This window comes from Clarias gariepinus, chromosome 2 (genome assembly GCF_024256425.1).
Source record: "Clarias gariepinus isolate MV-2021 ecotype Netherlands chromosome 2, CGAR_prim_01v2, whole genome shotgun sequence".
Lineage (NCBI taxonomy): Eukaryota > Metazoa > Chordata > Actinopteri > Siluriformes > Clariidae > Clarias > Clarias gariepinus.
This window is the reverse complement of record NC_071101.1, coordinates 38,988,170-39,009,940: the sequence shown is the minus strand read 5'-3', so window position 1 is coordinate 39,009,940 and position 21,771 is coordinate 38,988,170. Positions and strand designations below refer to the sequence as shown.

Sequence of the window (21,771 nt, the reverse complement as noted above, 5' to 3'; positions counted from 1 at the left end):
TATGGCATATGGCAGACGCCCTTTTTCAAAGCGACTTACTTTTTTATCTCATTATACATCAACATCTGAGGGTTAAAGGCCTTGCTCAAGCGCCCAACAATGGCGACTTGGTGGTTGTGGGGCTTGAACCGGGGACCTTGTGAACCATAGTCCAAAAGAGTAGCTTAATTATAACTTCTTATCCTGAAAAACCCTGGTAAATTTAGCTAATGTTAGTTATTAACAGTGACAATTATATGCATGAACATTGTTACAACGTTAAAAATCATCTTAGAGTTCCTGGCTTGGGCATGGCAGCTAGCTGGATAATGTGGACAAAAATTTGGTTAAGTCTTCTAGATCACCGTACATGGACTTAGGACACACCCTGTTTCCATATGTGGACTCAAAGACCCCGCCTTCTCTGTCCTGCGATCGGAGAGACTCTTAATTGTCTTATATTCATCTAAACACCAAACTGCATCGTCTTGAATGGAGAGGAAGTGATTGCTAGAAAAGTAGAAAATTATGCTTAGAAATAATATTTGGTGATGCAGCTTCATCATCAAACGTTTAATACGCTATTACCCAAGTTGTAAAACACATTTTACACATTCTTCCCATTTTGCTTCTGTGGAATAAATGACATTTCGCTATTGTACAGTCAGAAAGTGCTGATTCATGTTCTAGAACATCAGCTCTATGAGTATTGCTGCAAACTCCAATCACAGGTTTATATTGCTTTTAATGTTACTGTTTCCATAGTAACAACCAAACAGCTTTCGCAGGAGCTCGTATAGCTCGTATTTTAAAACAAATATGGGGATGTTTTGCTGTTTTTAACATGGAGAGAGAGAAAAAAAGAGTGCCTGGTATGGGAATGACTGCTCCCAGCTGTTGTAACATAGATGATAAAACATTCCACAAATTTCAAGTCAAACCAGGACTTTTTTGATTGCGCAGAATAACAAAACACAGGTATGAGAGAAAAACATATTTCTCTATATAATCACCTGATACACTTACTGTATGCACTTATCACAGTGTTTCACTAGTGCTTGGATACCAACAAGGTAGAAGTTCTCTCAGTACCCCGGATCCATGATCGGGACTGCCTGCTGCTTCACGTCTGAAACACTGGCCTCCCAGGAACTCCTGTAATGGCCCAAACATGTGGAAATGGCTTGGAACAAGGTCAGGACTGTACAGGGGACGTGGCACTAACTCCCTGTAAGTGAGTTGCTGTAATGTGTAAGTGGTGTTAGTTAATGATTGTGTGTACAGTTCCCACAAACAGATGCGTCTCTTGCGCAAGTTTTCTATCAATAATCAACGATCAGGTGTTCTACTCACTGAATGTTCACAGAAACGTTTTATTCATGGATGTACTGCCTTCTCATCACTGTGTCTGAAGTGTTGTGTAAATGTAATTTAGTCTTTTACCTTCATTCAGGAAGTATTTCATTAAGTCCTGTTTTGACTCGAACACCCCTCATACAACTACAAATGCAAAAAATAAGTATGATTTTGCCTCTTCTTTTTTTTTTAACAACAGAAAATGTTCATTGGTTTGGGTGGAAACACAGCCCTCCATTTCATATCACACCAACTTTTATTCCTCATCTGTCTTCTGATTCCTGACTCCCAGTAGAACACATGATTATACTGTATGATAACATTTGGTTGTTTATATTAAGGAATGATTTTATGTTTGATTTTTTTTTTTTATGAAAAAGTATATTAAATATCTGTTAATTAATTGCATTTAGTTTTGTAGTTTTGAGCTTTAAAAAAAAAACATCTGGCACAACTGTGGCATTACTTGTCTATTGTTGTACATTCTATAGGAATAAAAAGGTATACACCTTATACACCCTAGACTTCCAAGTATTTAATATAAGCTCCATACAAAAATCTGATGCTAAGTAGTGCTGTTCCCTTGTTCTCATGGCGAGAGGAGTGTAAGGCCTTGCACGTGCAGTGTGAGGTGGTTCTAAGGATGATCTGGACCATCTGAAATCAAACACAGACTTTCTCCACCTCTCTGCTCTCCTTCTGGGTGTCCATTTCATGTCTCAAAACCGTCTTCCACTTATACTCCCCCTTAATTCTAAACTCTAAAACCAAAAAATTAAAATAATAATCACGGAAACTTTTTTTTAACAAAGCAAAAAGCATTCTTTATATAAAAAAGACAAAAAGATAAATTCATTTGTACATTGTCTTTTGTCTTGTATTTCTGTATATATATTAAATTAGGCCCATCCATGCACATTAGCTGTCCTGGTGGATTTTTTTTTTTTAAAAACAACCCCGTTAAAAATACGGGTATCACATGATCATGTGCACAACCACACACATGCGCGTGTGCATGCACACACAAACAAAGTGCTCTTGGGAATGCTATCTCCACTCGATTCCTAAGAGATATCAAATCCTTGTGCCAACTTTCAAGGCTGCACCAACCAGTTATTGGCATCTTCCAGAGCAGTATCGTCCTCCTCATCTTCGTCGTCCTCGTCCAGTGGGTCGTTGGTTCGGAGGGCGAGCTCCCGCAGAAAGTCTGGCTCTTGCGCCGAGCTCGGACGCGTCGACTTGAGGCCGATTTTCTTTTTGAGCAGGTGGAACTGGTCGCGCACGAAGTTGTAGAAGTCGTACTCGTACCTCATGCGGCGGTACAGCACCTGCAGGGCCTCCAGCGTGGGCATGTGCTTCTTTACTGTGCCTGTTAGGTTACCCACCTTCCAAAAAGCTGCCGGAGGCAAACGAAGGCCAAATTATACAATAGTAATAATAATAAAAATGAATGAATAAATGAATGCATTAAAAAACACAATCCTCCAAGGAAACCCAAATGTCATAGTTGCCTCTGTAGACTCCAATCATAGATTTGTGTTCATTTTTTCATAACAATTGACACATGCAGTATGAATTGGGTGTTTAATACATCAAATCTGCATGTCAGGACTCAGAAATGACACAAGTCACATATTACACTGCTAATATATGCACTGACATTTGCTCATATCATATATTATATTAAATTGCCAATACCAGGATAAAAAAAAAAAAATAATAGTTTCGGATAAGCTTATGCAATTTCACAACATTTATTTCCATTCAGAGTCGCATTAATTTCTCTCCGATGGTCTGAACTCTGTGCGGGACAATACATGTGTGAAAATGATGTCTCATGCCTCCTGAACCACTCTTTCACAATTTGAGCCCAATAAACCCTGGCACCGTTATTTTGGAATATGCCCGTGCCATCAGGGAAAAAACATTTAACAGGGTAAATCTGGACTTATCAAACCACATGACCTTTTTCCCAACGCTCCACAATCCATTCTTTATGCTTTCTAGCAAACTGAAGCATTGTCGAGCTGAACCATATTAAATCACCGCAATAATTATCCAATGGAAAGTTCTTAACTACTAGCTAAGTTAAATCCAGGTGGTTATTTAAAAGATATATATATATATATATATATATATATATATATATATATATATTTTTTTTTTTTTTTTTTTGGACAGGCAGTGTATTAGATTATCCATTCATTATCTGTGCCACTGGAGCTTTTTCCAGGGAACTAATGGCACATGGTGTGTATACCCTGGATGGGATGCCAATCCATCACAGACAAGCACACACTCTCTTTCACACTCATTCAGTCTAGCATTAAAGAACTAGGTATAACTACAATTTCGTAATATTTATTAATATATAGCAGTAAAGTGCTGACATTGAATTAAAAAATTTATTGCAATTTTTTTTTTTTTTTACAATAAACTTACATTGCACAAACCTAACTTCTATAAATCCTGTATTTATAAATAATTAAATTAATACACTTGGTAATTTGTTACCAATTACGTAATGTGTACGTAACCCACAGGACGGAACGTAAACGTCTGTTGGCCATCAATTGAACTCTTTGACCTTAAATACCATATGCTTGCCGGCTGTTGATGTTGCCCTGACATCAATGTCAAACAGGGAAACTACTACATTCATTGCATTGCTAATTTGAATTTTGGGCTGGGTCCGGACTGACTTGCCATGCGCTCCGGATCCAGACTAGAGAAGCCCTGGGCAAGAACACCACTAGGAATTTCAAAACGATGAAATAACATATATGGAATTCATTCTTTATATATTTTTTAAAAACACCATGTCAGCTTCTATAGCTATATTCATGCCGGGAATCAGATTTAATTATTCAAAATGAAAATTGGATAAAATGTTTAAGATAGATTTTTTTTTTCTAAAAACTAAATTTAGATTTACTTGGTTAAAAACTTTTTCAAAGTCGACAACAGATCAAAACAAGTTCCTCACAGGAGTCAGGAGAGGAGAAGGATTTCAGTCTAATAAAATCACATATGGAATTAGGTGATTAAGTTACAACAACAACAACAACATTCCGCTGTTATTTAAAGACATGAAGGTCAGCTGTTCTGAAACAGTTCTTGCAAGAACAGTATTGTCAAGTGCACTATGATGAAACTGGCCCAGGAAAGAAGGACCAATTCAAAACAGCATATTTTGGACAAATCAACCAACTGTTACCCAAAAATAAATAAATAAATAAATAAAATAATATTAAAAAATATATATATATATATTATTAGTGTGGTTAACAGATTTTTGGGACGTACCTGGGCTGTGGTAGATCGTCAGCACATCGCTGAAGAAGTGAGGTAGCAATCTCTCAAAAAGAAGCAGCACATCCTCCAGCTCCTCCAAAATTCCCACCAGGAGAAAGTTCTCCATGACGTTCTGCTTGGCCCTCTCTAGCGCCCATGCACCCGGCTCCCTGTTCAACACACACACACACATCCGAACGCTTATTTTTTTCCTAGATTTGGCCTCATAATGCAGATCAGTAATCAGAGTTAGTATTGACTGCAGCTGCATTGGTTGTTTTTATAAAATTAAACTGAAGCTAGTTTTTATTTAATTACATATATATATAATGTATAAAAAAAGTATAATGAATATTATATAATATTATAATATAAAATATGTATATATAAAACTTTGTCTTCTGGCTCATTGCTTGTCCTTTGCTGTTACCTGCATGGACACGGTTTACAACCTGGAACACCCTTTCTAATTGATTACCAGCAATAATGCTTGCGGTGTGTACCGATGGCTCTACCTGCACTGAGGATGCTGACCACAGAAATACGGCACAATGTAGAAAAGACGAGGGTTTGAGCATTCCGGGAAGTTCTCCAGGATACACACGTTAATGTCCTGCAGAGAGAGAGAAAGAGAGAGAACTTACAGTATATTTCAGCTCCTACAGTATGAGATCTCAAACCCTTTACAAGGAGTTGATGAAAGTGTTGAAGTGCAACCTAAGTTGAAGAGACTGTACTTTATTGTAATTGATCACTTTACAAAACTCAAAGCTTGATAAAAAATAAATAAATCAATAACTTCAAAAAGCAGTAATCATATAGGGTCAAAAGGGGGCGCCACTGACCACACTCAAACACACTCCTCAAGGAATTCACAGGAAGTCGGTCAGAGACTGACTCAAAACTTTTATCACCACCACCAACTCAATTCCTTGCTGTACGAGTGGAACTCTGACTCTGCAATACGGTGATGTGGTTTACAGTAATATTTATTCAATGTTCTATTGTTTGCTTTCTGATGCTCACCATGAAGTGCTTAGATATTTAATATTCTGTGGCCTTGCACCTCCAGGGTTTGGGTTCGATTCCCGCCTGGGGTCTGAGTGAATGGAGTTGTATGTTCTCCCTGTGCTTGGTGGGTTTCCTGGGGGTGGTCTGGTTTTATCACACAGTGCAAAGATATGCAGATTAAGCTAATTGGCATTCCCAAATTGCCCGTATTGCGGAAGTGAGTGTGTGTTTGAGTGTGTGTGTGTGTGTGTGTGTGTGTGCGAGCCCTGTAAAGGATTGGCATGCCGTCCAGGGTGTACCCTGCCTTGTCTCCAGGCCCCACCCCTTGATAGGATAAAGTGGCATAGACAATGACCACAACAATGATATTAAATTTTTGGAATATACAATGGATGTTCAAGTCAAACCAGAACTTTTGATTTACTCCTTTTATTTAACTATATAATCCCCTGCTACACTAATGCACTCATCCCAGTGTTTCACAAGTGCTCGGATACCATTAAAGTCGAGAGTTTTCTCGAGAGTACACCGGAGTCATGATCAAACTGCCTGCTTCACATCTGAAACACTGGCCTCCCGGGAACTCCTTAAATGCCTCACACATGTGGAAATAGCTTGAGATGAGGTCAGGTCTGTACGGCGGATGTGGCAATAACTCTAACAATAACTGTTAACGTAGAGCCTTTATTCGCAAGAAATTTCACAAGTCCATGCTTGGCTTGAACGTTCCTTGTAAAAAAAGGATGATGCACACCAGCAGATTCAATTCTCTGTTTTGGAATGTAAATAACAATATAACTCTTAGAATAAATTCTCTGCAGTTTTAAAACTTCAATTTTTTTTGTATGTATAAGCTCTTTAATATGATAAAAATATGGCCATACTTTCCTAAACTCAACAAATTTTATTCTTTTTTTAAAATCTTCAGTAACTACGGTCATGTTCAAAAGTTAGTGCCCCCTCTTTTACGGGTCTCAGAACTCATACTGTATACAACCCCAGACTAACAAAAACGTTCTTAACATAACAGCATGGCTTCATTTTTTGTTAGACGAATAATGGCACGTGAAAAAAGTTAGATGTTGTTGTTTGCCAGAGGTTGAGACTTGCTACAATCATATGATTTTTTTATTAAGGTATTAATCCTTGAAACTTAACGGATAACCTGTTGCTAACTTGCAGAAGAAATGCATCTGTCTGTGGGAACTGTACACACAATAATTCAACACCACCACTACGGGAACTCGACAAGGAGTTAGTGCCACGTCCCCTGTACAGTCCTGACCTTGTTTCAAGCCATTTCCACATGTTCCAGCCAGTAAAGGAGTTCCTGGGAGGCCAGTGTTTCAGACATAAAGCAGGCAATCCAGTCAAGCCTCAAGCAAACTGAAAAATTTATTTTAAATTCCCTATAACACTTACATGTTTACAATATTACTCTCTATATAATGTGGCATATGATCTCATAACCTTGATTGTGTTTTTCTTCGGTTGTTTTTTTTCCTTTCTTGGCGTTGCATTCATGTGTTGACGCGTCAGTATAAAACGGTTGTTTTGCATCTTAAGTTTGGATTGCATTCACCGGCCTGACTGATGTGCAAGCAATAAAACTTGTTAAACCCTGGCTCTAAGTCTCCTGATTCCTTCGCCATCTAGTGCTTTGGTCAGAAGGATTTACAATTTACAACAAGAGTACTGAGAAAACTTTCTACCTTGATGGTGTCCAAGCACTTGTGAAACACTGGGATAAGAACATTAGTGTAGCAGGGGATTATATACAGCAGAGAAATTAAGGAAGTCCCGGTTTGACTCGAACGACAGGAAGCATCACCTGCATGCCTTGAAAGATTTGCTTTAACACCCAGCTGTGTACTTTGCGCTTCTGGTATGAATGAAAAGCCTAAACTTGTTCTAATTTAGACTCCTTTAAAACACACTTAGCTCAATCATTATAATGTTAAATGCTTCACAAGGTCTTTTATGTTGGAACATCTACATAACAGCAGATTTCTGTCAATGTCATTATCAGGTCAGAGTTTAAAGAGAGAAAGTCCATGACAATTGACAGTGAGCTACAAAGATGGAGTAACTATCACTTTATCATCAGTTCTGTGGACGCATTTCGACCCTTAAGAGCGCTGGGATGACAAATGTTGCAGGAATAAGGACGTTAGCTCAGAAATAACCCGCACATGCTCTATCTGTACGAGCCTATAAACTTTCTGTCAATGCCTTTGGTTTGGCACGAAGACAAGCTGTGGTTTCATGCAATGTGCAAAACTACTCATATGCCAGCGAAGAAAAAGGGCACGCACACACTTAAACAGCAGGCGGTTGTGCTGTAGTACAGAATGCTATGAAATTCCACACCACTTAGCTGCACTTTACACAGGCCTGAGCGGCTAAAAAAAGTGAGACAGATGACGATATAAACACAAAATATGGAGGAAATCGCCAAGGTCGGGGCTACTTCAACAGTTCATGCTCTGTGTAAATGACAGGAAGGTTGCACGAATGCCTGAGAAACCTCCCTTGGGTCAGTGAACCCTTAAACTGCTTGAACCCGTGCATGGACTGTATCCCGTGTCACTATTAACTTGAGTCTGCAAAATGAATTTAATGTTAAACCTTTGATTTATTTTTAACAATGAAGGTCATGTGAGAGACACTGAACAGAAAGTTAATGCAGCTTTTCAAAAAAAACTACATTCGAAATACAGGAAACAAAATGGATAAAGGCGAATAAAGTAAAACGCGCGCTCAGCACAGAGAATGGCACTGAGGTTAAAAAAATAAGTTGTTCTCTTTCACTGTAAGACTGAAACTGAATAGTAGATGTGTTTTTATTATTAAAAAATATTAATAACTAAAAAGCAGATGGTGGCATGGTGGCTTAGAGGTCAGCACCATGACCTGACACCTTCAGGGTTTGGGGTTGAATCTCGGCCCACTTTGTCTGCTGGGAGTTTTCGTGTGTGTCTGCTTGGTTTCCTCCAGGTATTCTAGTTTCCTCCCATCACACTCAGTGTTTGGTGGTTGGGTGTGTGAGTGTGTGTGCTTGTGGCCTCACACAGAATAAGCACTACAGATAAACAGATGGATTAATGGAGAAAAAGGATTGAGTTCTGAGTGGAGCAACAGAATTCAGCATTCACCTTATCATGATTGTGAGTTTGAATCCCTATGGCTCGATGATGCATTAGTCACCCATGGCAAAGAGCCAAGTGAGCAAAACTGACCATGCTATCAATTCCTCTGTGCGTTATGCTGACGCTGCTTGAATAGCAAGATGCAGCTGGCTGGACTGCCCGGTCGGATAGGGGGGGCTGCCCTTATAGAGGTTAACTATGGTGGAAAAATAAATAAATAAATTCCTTTACCCTTTATTACCCAAATACACTCTTAGTTAGATGTGCTGTTACTCGGACATCTCTCTGTAGGCCTTGATTCGTTTTTGACTCCAGGATTCTCCACCCACTAATAGGAACTTTACAATCACCTTGCTGATTCCTTTAGCACGGTTTTGTGCAAAAGTCTTGACTCGCCTTAATTTCTTTATATTTTGTTTCCAAAGAGCCAGACTTTCTTGTACAGTCTAACCTCAGTATATAAATATAATTCATTCTGGAAGCGAGTTCTTAAGGCGGGAAGTCGTACTGCGATGCAAATTTTCCCAAAGAAATAATGTAAATGCAGTTAATCTGTTCCAGCCACCCAAAAGTATTGGCAATTTAAAAAAAAAATTTTAAACCAACACATTGCTTTTGGAAGCGTGCCAAAAGCCATGTTGGTATCATAGATTGACGCTTTAGAGCAAACATTTTGTCATTGCCCACTTAAGGAGGTGGGCGAATTTTCAAGCCCCACTTGTCAACAAAATTGATAACGAAATCGGCCAAGTTTACTATTTATTGAAATATCAATTTCTAAACCAATAAGGTCAAATAACACCAAGTTCAAAACAGATAAATACTTTACTTGTATTAATGATAAATTTTTTTGCGTGTGATTGTTTAGTTTTGAGTGTCTGATCTTTATTGTCAATAAGGAAAAGCATGAATTATAATAGGTACTTTCCTATTATTTTCCACTAATTCCTTCCCCTTCATTGCCCCCCACCTGTCATGTCTGTATTCCCCACTAGTAGGGCGCGCCCCACACTTTGAGAACCACAGCTTTAGAGGGTGGGTTGAGTCTTCATTTGGTTTTCCACAGATGCAAAGTTTTAAACGGCTTCCGGGTCGTACTGGAACTTATCCAGCGTCCGGCTTGGTTCGTTCTTTCACATGTCGAAAAATGCCAATGAAATGCCAATGAAAAATGTTAATTCTTTAGGCAAAAAGGTCGTAAGGGGGAGCATTCGTATGCCGAGGTACCACGGCATACAATTTTTTCTATTGTAGTCTTGAGAAATAGCTCTCGAGTTTTCCTAAAGGACTTATATACCTGTTCAATTTGAGAGAAATGTTTTTTTACGCCACACACTGATCTATGACTCATTCAGGAATTTGAAAAAATAATTTTAAAAAATCGAGTATCTTTTGGCACTTTGCATCCTGTCACAGTAAAGCATTTGTTCCCATTTCTTTAATTTAATCTTCATCATTTAATTTAATTAAATATGAAGTAATGAGATGTGGCTCAAGGCATTTGCTCAGTACTGTATCTTATTACATATTATCTTGTGATATAATGCTTTGCTCAGTCAACAGTTGATGCATGATCGATCAAAAAAACATAGTCATATAATGGTTTAGAAATATGTAGAAAATTACTTTTTAATAAACCCCACATTATGCTGCTACTCAAGGAAAATCAATTCTTACACATTACTGATGTTCTAGTGAGATTTACCAGTAATTTTTTACTGAGTAAATTTCAGAAAAAAAAAAAAATAATAATAAAATATTAAAGATGCTCTTAATTCATTATTGTTGATGTACTTAACTTCATTATGCTAGCGTGTTTGGAAAATATTCTAATATGTTCATGATGTCTTTAGAATAATAAGTCTGTTATTGTGGTATTGATATCGATACATATTCCTGTCTTGAAAAGACAAATCTTCAAACATTATTAGGGATGAAAATAAAAAGTTTCAGACAATAAAAATACGTGTTGAATTTCCCAGACATTCTGTTGCGAATTCCTAAACATGGCGTTAATAATGTTTTTTTAGTCTTGCCGGTTTGGCAAAAGGAACCTTTCTTCACATTTAGGTAGTGAGATCCTTAAAGACTCCAGAAACTTTTTCAAAAACAAAAATTTTTGTTTCATTAATGGCAAGAAGGTTTAGAAAACATGACCCGTGTTCATATCAAGTATTTAGATAGTCTGTTACATTGAACCTTGTGTGATTTGTATCAATGAATGGAATTCATAATTAATTGCCCGATCTTCAATGGCAAAGAAGTCAGTTTGGACTTTTGAAATGGGACTAAACAAATTCCTGTGGCCCTCAGCCACTCCAGTTCAGCTGCTCTCCCACTTTCAGAGGCGCCGATGTACACAAAGAGCCTCCTGGCTGGGCTTCTGTTGACCTGACTTGTCAAACCGGGACTATTTTCAAGTGCGGTGGGGAAAAATGTAGAATTGAATAATGCTGCTGAAATAAAAATAAAAGATGACTCTGTGTGAAAGTCTGGGAAGAAGAGAACCTCTAAGTTTGATAATGACAACTTTCCGAAAGTGTGCCAAAACTATTAAACCAATATGAGTTCAGTGAGGACAAGAGAGACGCTGATGAAGGAGAGAGGGAGAGAGTTGGACATGATATAAACAGGAAATGACACAGATATCACTGGTCTGTGTCCTGTGAAACGCATGTCCCAAAACCTCCCAGTCTCTGGGTTGCTTCAGGCTTTCTCTCGGTCAGTGTTGCAGGATTGAGTGTGCTCCACACCACTCCGGCTCGACTTGTTAGTTTTAATTGCTGATCCCAACAAATCATACTGCCTGGCCGAAAAAACAAAACAAAATCCCCAAAAAATAAATGCTTTTTTTTAAATGCCGTGGCCAGCGTTAATGTGGGAAAATTATTCCTTCACAGTTTCGGTCCAGTAGTGTTAATTTCATCAGCTATTTTCAATTTTAGTCTTAGTCCTGGGATAAATATCCCTAAAAGTTTTCATCATATTTAGTCAATCTCATCTATTTTTGTTTAGTCATGTTTTAGTCGACTAAAAGTCTGGGCATTTTAGTCTAGTTTTGGTTAGAGGAACTCTTAAGTGCTTTAGTCTAGTTTTAATCAATGAAAAAACATTTTGGCAATAAGATTAACCCTACAGTTAATTTAATCTAGTTTTAAAAATAAAATGAATTTACACACATGGACTGTTGTAGGGATAGCTCGTATGGGTAACAAATTTGCTAGCCTATTAGCTTAGTATGTTTGGCAACGGTTTAGAACAAAACATAATCACCAATTACCAAGAGGCTGTCAAACTACATTGAGATTGTTATGGTATGCCTTGATGTGTGTCTTTAGGTTTGTGGTATTTTTCCAGCGATTGTGTGCCCACACTGTTTTCCCCCCGATATTACTACAGTATACATCGTTTTTTATTTTCTCCAGTTCAATATGAAGAAAACAGGTCCAGATATCGGCCCTTCTCTTTAACCTGAGTAATACTGCTGTGATGATGAACGGTTAAAGATGACTAAGCTTGTAACAACCCGTCACTGCGCGCGCAAACTACTCCTGATACGCCGCGCGCCGTGGCCCGTGACTCGGGAAAAACTGCTGCTCGTGCCGTAATGAATGAACGCCGTAACTGCAACGGATTGTGACAAAAATTTAATGTTGACGAATGTAGACAGATGTTTTATTAGTTTGTATTTTTTCAAGCCATATTTTAGTCTCGTCTTTTTCCGGCAACAATACTGCATGCTGATTTCCCCACCGTCACTGTTCATTCATATCCGTGACGTCTCTTCATCGTCTCGTCACGACGGGAAAAAAAGTCACAGGGAAAAAAAGTCGTCAACGAATATTTTTTTTATTCATTATTTCCGTTGACGAAATTAACACAGGAATATGGCTCTGTAGGCCTTGATGTGATTGTGAATCTTTGATTCTCCATCCCGAATATTCACTTCCCAATCGCCTTGCTGATTCTTTTAGCACTGTTTGAATCTCGATTAGTTTAGATTGAATCAGCACACTGTAGTGTTTCAGCCCACAACCATACACAAGTAATGTGCAAAAGTCCCCCTCATTTCTTTATATTTTGCTTCCAACAAGAGGCCTTTTTATTTTTTCAATACAGGCTTGATGAATAGTTCTTCAGGCTTCCTGAAAAACCTTTCTGGCTCTTATTTTTGGCAAGTTTTTGTCCTTGTACCTGAGCAGTTTCAAATTAATGTTTTTGGTTTGTAAAGCAAAACTGGAACCTATGACTCATTCAAAAACTTGGCACATAAACCAGTGAGGAACAGGTGCAGATGATGACAGATGATCATGCCTGTGATAAGTGATTAGTATACTGGTGGTTGAAACAGACGAGGGGGGAAATGAGGTTGCTGCTGACCTAATTTTACATTGCATCTTTAGGAACTTTGTGTTCGAAAAAAAAAAAAAAAAAAATCCTCATGCTTCTCACAAGTTAAGGCCTGGATTATAACTGGGCTATCTAAAAAGGAAAAACTCCATAGATGTAATAACCTGGTCATTCAGTAAATTAAGTTAATCAGCTGACTTTATTGCTTTATTGCCACATAACACTGCTGAGTCTGGACCTGACCAACTGAAGCCACCCCAGATCATAACACTGTCTCCGGAGGCATGTACAGTGGACACTATGCATGATGGCTGCATCGCTCTTCCATTCTTACCCTGACACAAACTTCACTCTCCAGACCATTTTTTGTCCATCCTTTTTTTCTTTAAAAAAAAAAAAAAAAATTCTTTCCAAGTTTTAATAAAGTGTCAGACAGTTCTTAACCCTGGTTTCCCGACATTTCAAATCTCAAAGTTGTTTTTCTTTGCTCGATGCAGGCCAAACAAAGCAAACAGGTAACCATTGAGCACATAGTTCAGGAAGCTTTTAGTGAAAACTAGCTCATATTTGTAAAAAACTTCACATCTGTAATGGTCCAGAGTTTTTAAAAAGCCAGCCATAACTGTTGGACATGTTCGCTTTAGGCTGTTTCTTATTACACACAAAGGAAAAGAACAGACCGTCAGAGCCATCTCTTGGATCAACTAATCAGAGCAGGGAAATCATCACTGATCACGGACGGATCGCTCAGTTATTTTATTTCCTGTTAATAAAATCTGACATCTAAACTGAATCAGGCTTTGTCTGTTTTTTGTTCCAATAATAAAGAAACCTGTCAAATAATAAAAATCAATAAATAAATGTATTAAAATCGGTGAAAGAAATTATATTTTTCTTACATAATTTTTTTTAATTAAATTTATTTAAACTATATTTTATACTAGATGAAATTATCATCAGTGACAATTAGATAATAAATGCAATAGAGATTTGTACAGATTATTCCATAATAGTCCTGTGGTATTTAAAATTGTTACTATAAACCACATTGACAATAAAGCAAATATGTTTCTCCCTCTTTAATAACTTTACACAGATTAAAATTCACAGAACTAAATTAACACCATCCCCCCCCCAAACACACACACAAATCTGGGTCACAATGAATCCTATAGTTAGATTTAATTTAGAATGAACCTGTGAGTAAACCCTTAAATGTGGCTTGTGTGTGTGTGTCTGTGTGTGTAAGTGTGTGCGAGTGTACACACTTTAGAAAGAGGGTAATTCCAGTCTAGACGTGCACCAATTACGATAATTAAATCCCGTACAAATCCAGATTGTGAGTCAGATCTCATCATGTTGCTGCATCTAAGACGAGTAAATCAACCTGACAGTGCCTTATTCGTTAGAGCATAGAGTGTGTGTGTGTGTGTGTGTGTGTGTGTGTGTGTGTGTGTGTGTGTGTGTGTGTGTGTGTGAACTGTAAAGGAAAAGTAATGAGCCTTTCAGGAGAAACTATGCACACTTGAAACACATTTACAAATACAGTGGAACCTTGGATTGTGAGTAAGTTGGTCTGCTAGTGTTTTGCAAAACAAGCAAAACTTTTAATTAATTTTAACTTGATATACGAGTCGTACGCATGCGCTTTGTCTGCTGAGCTTCACATGAAAACAACTGAGCCAATCGTTATTCTCCCTCTCGCACTGTGGGATTGTGGGTAATCGTCTCCCATGCTCAGTGTCGGCACGTGTGCGTCACTCATATAGTCAACATCTGTGCATGAGATGAATCTGTTTAACGACAATGCAACCTCACATTTCTGCGGAATCCTTAAAAAGAGGCAAAAGTAAGTCTTCCTTGTTAGCGATTTCAGTTTCCAGAGTTTGTGACTCTCAGTCAGAAAGCAGTGATTCCATTCGTCTGTGTGTGGGCGCATGCGTGTATGTGAGTGTGCGTATGAAAGTCGTTTGAGACAGTAGCACCCCCCTCCCCCTCCTCCCCCTTCTCTCCTCTCACACCAGCCATGCTCCTTTTCAAAGCTAAAGTGCAGGTTAATTTGTTTTACTTTTACTTCATAATTTGTATTAATTATTTTTATATTAATATTTTTGGGTTGTGGAATGAATCATCAGAGTTTCCATTATATCTTATGGGGGAATTTGCATTGATTTAAAAGTGTTTCAGATTATAAGCACGCTTCCCAGAACAAATTATGCTCACAATCCAAGGTTTACCTGCACAAAGATTTTTCAGTTTTTAGTGTCTTTGGATCGGTGACTCCTAAACAGCAGATTTTTAACCATGAACTAGGGAGGATAAGGTTGGTGTTGAATATATAATATATGGACTTCCTGTTTTCGAGCTTTAACAGTTCATTACCACTCAGTTTTTTGTGATCTAAATGTTTTGCAGATGGGAAGGAAAGGAGAAAAAAAAAAACTTGGCTAGATAGCAGGTCTGTGGATCTGGAATGTCTCTGAATTTTGCTATCTCATACTGTTCAGTTGAGACCAAACATTTATGTAAACCCAGGCTACAGACATTTCACAACTCCACACATTTCTTACATCAAGGCATTTAAAACACACACTTATTTATATAAAAACACTCATATTGTTCCAGTGGGTTACTGATCAGATCGTCACGCCCTCTACGCAGACACTACTGGGCCTTTAACCCTCTCTGTTCCAGGGGCACTATAGTACATCATGGCTGACAGTGTGCTCTCTTCCAAACAAGCTGTGACATACGAATGAAACTATTTCACTGGTTTGTAAAGCATATGTGACAAATAAAGATTTATAATAAAGAGAGCATATTTTCTTGTCCAGTATATTATTATTGGATATTAGACAGTAAACAGACCCTCAAAAAACACTCCATGACTCATTTAGAATTAAGGTTCTTAAAAGAAAAAAAGCCTCGTGACTTATGCAGGACTTAAATTAACAAACTGCTGATGTTGATTTGTTTTTGTACGAGAGCAGACTTTATCTTCAGCCAAGAACTAATCTGGGCTCAGAGCAGCATTCCTGTCATTAAAAAACGTGCCAAGTCTTCATGTAATCAGCTGCAAGCTCCAGGTTTCTGTTGAGTGTTTTACATTTGTATATAGAAACCGCATTACAGCAGTGAAGTTACCATGCTACGAACTGGTTACTGGCCTATGTTCGCGCGAATCTAAAGCCCCCCCTTTACAACTCGCGCGGCCATCATCGGAACATCGGAGAGGGGGACCCTTTAAACGTCAACTAAAATACACTGTAATATACAGAGCTTTTCGGAGAGTTGTACACTCGGGGCGTGCTGACCAAAGATCTGTGGTAGATTTATGAGCAAATTACAGCACGTAGACGTCAGAGTCTATGTTGTGATATAAGTAAAGAAAAAAACAAAGATGTCAGGTCAAAACAATTACAGTATGTTTAAAAAAAAGGAAGAGGTAATTTTACAACACACAGGAGATGCACAAGTGCCTTGTAAATATACGAGACATGAGATATACACGTGTTGTGAGCGGGAAGCTGGTGGGAGTTTCACATTCATTTTAAAATCTTATGTGACCACAAATGTACAGTATATGTACAGTAGATAGTTGATGCCCAGTTGAAATGCACAGTGTATGCTCCATACCTGTACTACGATAATGTGAAAACTAAAGTGCAGCTGAAACGATTAGAGGAGTGATCTGATGATGCTGTAAACTAAAAAGATTTTTGCATTGTGTATAATGTTTCTCATGATATTTTGGTTTTCAACTTAACTATCCCGTTTCACTCTGATCTCAGCACCCCTCATTCTTGCACATAACTAAAAAAAAACACTTTTAGTTGAAGAAAAAACACTTAATAGCTCTACTTCAGTCATGCTTGAGGCAGTTGGCTTCCACAACGTAAGAGCTCAGCAAACAGCTGAGTTAACAAACGTCCCATAAATTCTTACACACCTGCGTGGGATTTTTTGCGTTTAAAGACAGAGAAGAAAATAAATAAAAGACTAAAAGGAAACGGCAAATAGAAAGAAAGCAGGAGGGAATACTGTAAAAACAAGACTCTGACCAGGTATCTCTCGTCGTCTTTCATCCGAGGCGTGCGGATCAAGTGATTCTGCTCGCCTCTCCAGTCCCCGAAGCGGCGGAAAAAGTAGTTGGACAGGAAGCGGTTGATGGGGTCTCTGATGATGTTAATGTAGACAGGCTGCTCCATCCTGAACCTGAGGAACATCCCAGAGTCTGTAGATTATACAGTAGCCGTTGGAATGGAACACCTCGGCAGTCAGTATGAAGAACTCTCTGGCTCACCTGCTGAAGTTGAGGAAGTGAACGTGCCTGGTGTACAGGAAGGGCTGCGGCATCGTGCTGATGTTTTTCATCAACTCCACCTGATGGACACGAAAACAGAACGCGCATGATGTTGACAGTTTGTTTTTTAATCCGCCATTTATGATTTTTGAATAACCCGGCGGGGTACAGCCTGAGCAGCGCTCGTTCCAAACTCCGGTTCCAACACAAACAAGGAGCACGACGAAACATTTAGAGCCTCGGCAGCTGCCATGACGGATGCGTTACTTAATCTTACATGATTTAAATGACACCTCAACTTAACTTAAATAGCCAGTTCTAGTGGAAAACTCCTCAGTAACGTACAGTAATAAGTACTTTCACATACATCACTACTTAATCAACACAAGTCTAATGTACTGTATGAAGAGCAAACGGTTCTCCAAAAATGTGACATGCAAGTCAGGATCTTTCAGGTCTCATTAAAAATAAAAATAAAAATCTCACACACACTTCCATGTTCAATGTCTGACGGGTTCAATTAGAAGGTTTTGATTAAAAATTTGAATGCTTTAACCATAACCCCCCTCTATAGCTCTATGTGCTGTACGTCAAGTTAAACAGTCATAGAAAAAAAAGGCTTTCGCATATGGTTGTAATATGTGTTATTATAAGAGTAATTAAGTTTAGAGGTCAATCTTTCTTTCTCTCTCTCCTCTTTCATACCTGTGAAGCAGCCAAACCACACAAGCAATCTTTGTGAGCACAGGTAATGACATCATCTGCATGATGATATTTCCTGTACACCTGTGGCTACACTGACACTTTCACAAGCATGCATGGGTATATGTGTGTGTGTGGACATGTTTAATATCTTAAGGTTGACAGGTTTCCCTTTGTGTAGACTTTTTTTTTTATTGCACTAAAAGAAAAAAAAAAGAAGAAATATTTATTTTTGGTTCCTGAGGTTAAGACTAGTCTTAGATTTCGGTGCATGCATTGCAAATTTGTGCACGTGTGTGTGCGTGCGCGTGAGCGAGAGAGAGAGAGAGAATGATCAAATAGCTCAATTTTCTAGAAGAGAGGAGAAAAGTTTTAAAAGTGTCGGGTGACTAACTCAGTGCTTTAGTAATGCACAGGCCAAAGTTCAAAGGTCAAAGCGAGTCTGGTGTTCACATTAGGCCTGGAAAAGAATGTGAATCTGAATACCTACACTTTTACGTGGTGAATGCCGAGCTGGAAGACTATGATACAGTAGTATAAAGTTAAGAACTGTGTGTCTGTATCTCTGTGACGCTCATGGAAGCAAGTCGTTAAAATTCCCCACACAGCTTTCTTCTGTCTGATGTTCTTCAGCTGTGAAACCTTTGAACTGACCATAACACGAGGAACGGCTCAGGGCTATGAAATGAGCCTGTTTGTTCCTACAAACAGTATTTCAGGGGTGGAAATTGTTGTACAAACTTAATGGCACGTACAGGTCTGCTCAGGTCCTGATGTCAACTCCTATATATATATCTGTTGGGCTCAGGTTGATATATTACGCTCTTGTTCGACATCAATAAGTCTGTATTCAGATTCATGACATTGAGGGTTTCTTATTAGCACGAGTACATTTTAACTGACAGTTTTATGTAAACACGAAGACTTTTTTGGGCAATTACTCAATATTATAATTATACACTGCCTGGCCAAAGAAAATGTTTTAAAAGTCGCTTTTCAGAAAGGGTCAAATTACTGGGTTGCACCAAGCAAAGAAAACAACTAAGGAGATTTGAAATGATGGGAACTGGGTTAAGAATCCTTCAACACATTCTTAAAACCAGGAAGGATAGTGCTGAACCGTCAAGTTTGTGGAATTAATGCGATCTGAAACAAATCATGAATTGAGATCACTTAAACACTTGTGTTGCATGGTTAAAAATCATCAACTGTAAAAATCATAGCTATGTTTAATAGTGAAATAAGAGCATTTCGATACACACAATGTGATGAGTCTAAAAGGAACCCAAATCTTAATCAGACTCAATGATTGATATTTAATTTGAAACAAACATTTGTTAAACTTGCAAACACATATTTTACCGAAGCAGTTTCAGGGGAACCCATGTAGCCCTAAGGTTCCTTTTTAAGAGTGAAAAACAATCCTTATAATTAGTGTTGCGCCTTCTGAGATCCTTTCTGTAGGTTCTGTGTCCTATTTTTCAGCCATATTCTCCTCTGAATCCTCCATCAACGAGGTGTTTCCAGTGTCTGTCACTAGAACTTTAACTTAAGCGATGCTAAAATTTGCTCCCTAACCACACCTCCTGTAATATATATATTTTTTAAATAACATGTGCTGTATATAAAAGAATTGAAATATATTTAGCCCAGTGGTCTCTTTACTCCAGCACAATACAGTAACTATGGGTTTAAAGCACAGAATTAGCTTTAATTAGCCTGTATGTGCGTCCATATCATGTGAACCATATGGGAATTACAGCTTTCACACAAACATACTCCACCCATTTTAGAGCATTGTAAGTAACTGGAGACCAAATTCTTTCCAAGCGACTATATATCACTATACTGTATATATATTGTGTGTTTATTTATTTTATTTTTTTTGCATTCCTACAAGGCCAAGAGGAAGCTAAAGTCATCCCATCAATCATGTGGGTGCTATCATAAATAAAACCAGGTCAAAAAGTTAGGTTAAAGTCTGATGACCTCCGGGACCTCTTCTGCTGGTACCCTAACGGACTCTTCACCTTCTTGCCGTGTCACCACTAAGACCATCTTTTTCCACCCCGCTTCTATTAGAACGATTAGGGCAATAACTTTGAGTCGTGTCTTCAGTTCGGTTCTCTTGTGGTCATGTTTTAAAGGTTGTTAATGTTTTAAAGGTTCACTTTAAAACATTAAAGTCAACTTTAGAGTATACTTCCTTCTTTTGAAAACCTCTCCCTCTCTCCCGTTCCATCTGACAGCGGGAAGCTGAGTTTAACTGCATTAAAATGCTGCATGTGAGACTTTTCAAGACTGAGTACACACACACACACACACACACACACACACACACAGTTGTTCATGATGGTGCAGTGGCTTGAGTTTCATCCAAAATGAATGAAAGGAAGTTTTCTTTTCTTTTCACCATGAAGAAAAGTGTGTGTTTTTCCACCTCTGTAAGTACTATTCGGTTGCGCTTCATTGCTAGAGACATGTTCTATGGTTAAGGCCTTTAGTTTCCTTATGGCAACAAGAGACAGTTAATTAATCCAAAATCAGCGCAATTTAATTGCAACACTAGAATTTTGATAAAAACTAGATTTTGGCAAACCACAACTATTGGTTTTCTGTTGTTTTAAAATGGTTATGGATATAAAAATGTAAAAAAAAAAAAAAAAGAATGTAAAGGTTTTGGTCATAGTAGACTTTCCCGAAAACAACATGTTTTTTTCCTCACATAAAAAACACTCGATCACAATAGAAATGCTTCCTCATAACTGATTTTTTTTCTAAAAAAATGTTTTTTTTTTTTAATCGATTAGATCTTTTTCTTACAGTAAAAATGCTTTCTCAGAATAAAACTATTTCTCGGTTCCAGTAAACATGTCCGTTGTAAGGAAAGGACATGTATGCGTAGAAATGGACATGGTTCCTTTTCATCACAACATGTTTTGGACATTTGTCCCCCCTTTCCTGTACATGCTCTCTTAAAAATTTACTTCCAGAAAAAATGGACGTTTCCTTTTCCTGAAAGAATTTTCTGACAAACATTCATATGAAAAAAAATGGAAATGTCCCCTAGCTGTTCCTGGACCGGCCTTCTTAAAATGGACATGTTCCTTTACCTGAAAACGTGACATATTTCCTAAAAAACGGACATTTCCTGTTTTTCATAACAAAAAAGATTCTCACAATGGAAAGGCTTCCTCATAAGGGAAATGTTATCTTAGGACAATTTTTTTTCAGTAGAATTTCATCACAACAGAAATGTTTCCCCACAATGGAAATGCGTTCCTATAATCAAAATGTTTACTGACGATGAAAACGTTTCCCCACAGCAAAAACGTTTCCTCGGAAGGGCTGTGTTTCCTTACAAGTGATTTTTTCCCTTAGTTGTAGCAATGAAACAGGGCTGTGTGTGTGTGTGTGTGTGTGTGTGTGCGTGCACTGACCTGCTCATGCTTGGTGAGTCTAGTTTTGTTGTGAATGTCAGATGAGACCAGATTAAACTGGTGCCTCTCTGCCAGAATCCTGAGGAGCAGCACCACAGTGCGACTGCCACACTTCCCTACTCGATTATAGATCACCTGACTGGGGAACGGCAGCACCTGCAAAACACACACACACACAAACACATAC

General features: G+C 38.2%; 1 protein-coding gene across 1 annotated transcript in view; it reads right to left on the bottom strand.

The window, feature by feature from the left end:
• Positions 1–1,446: 1,446 nt before the first annotated feature.
• Positions 1,447–21,771, bottom strand: part of usta (uronyl 2-sulfotransferase a) — a 67,647-nt gene continuing 47,322 nt past the window's right edge. Inside the window, exons 3-8 of the mRNA XM_053479571.1 lie at positions 21,585–21,740; positions 17,443–17,522; positions 17,201–17,354; positions 5,145–5,242; positions 4,642–4,799; positions 1,447–2,731 (exon numbers count right to left, since the gene is read on the bottom strand). Of these exons, the coding sequence (XP_053335546.1) occupies positions 2,430–2,731; positions 4,642–4,799; positions 5,145–5,242; positions 17,201–17,354; positions 17,443–17,522; positions 21,585–21,740 (948 nt within the window). The 3' untranslated portion in view covers positions 1,447–2,429. The remainder of the gene's footprint in view (positions 2,732–4,641; positions 4,800–5,144; positions 5,243–17,200; positions 17,355–17,442; positions 17,523–21,584; positions 21,741–21,771) is intronic.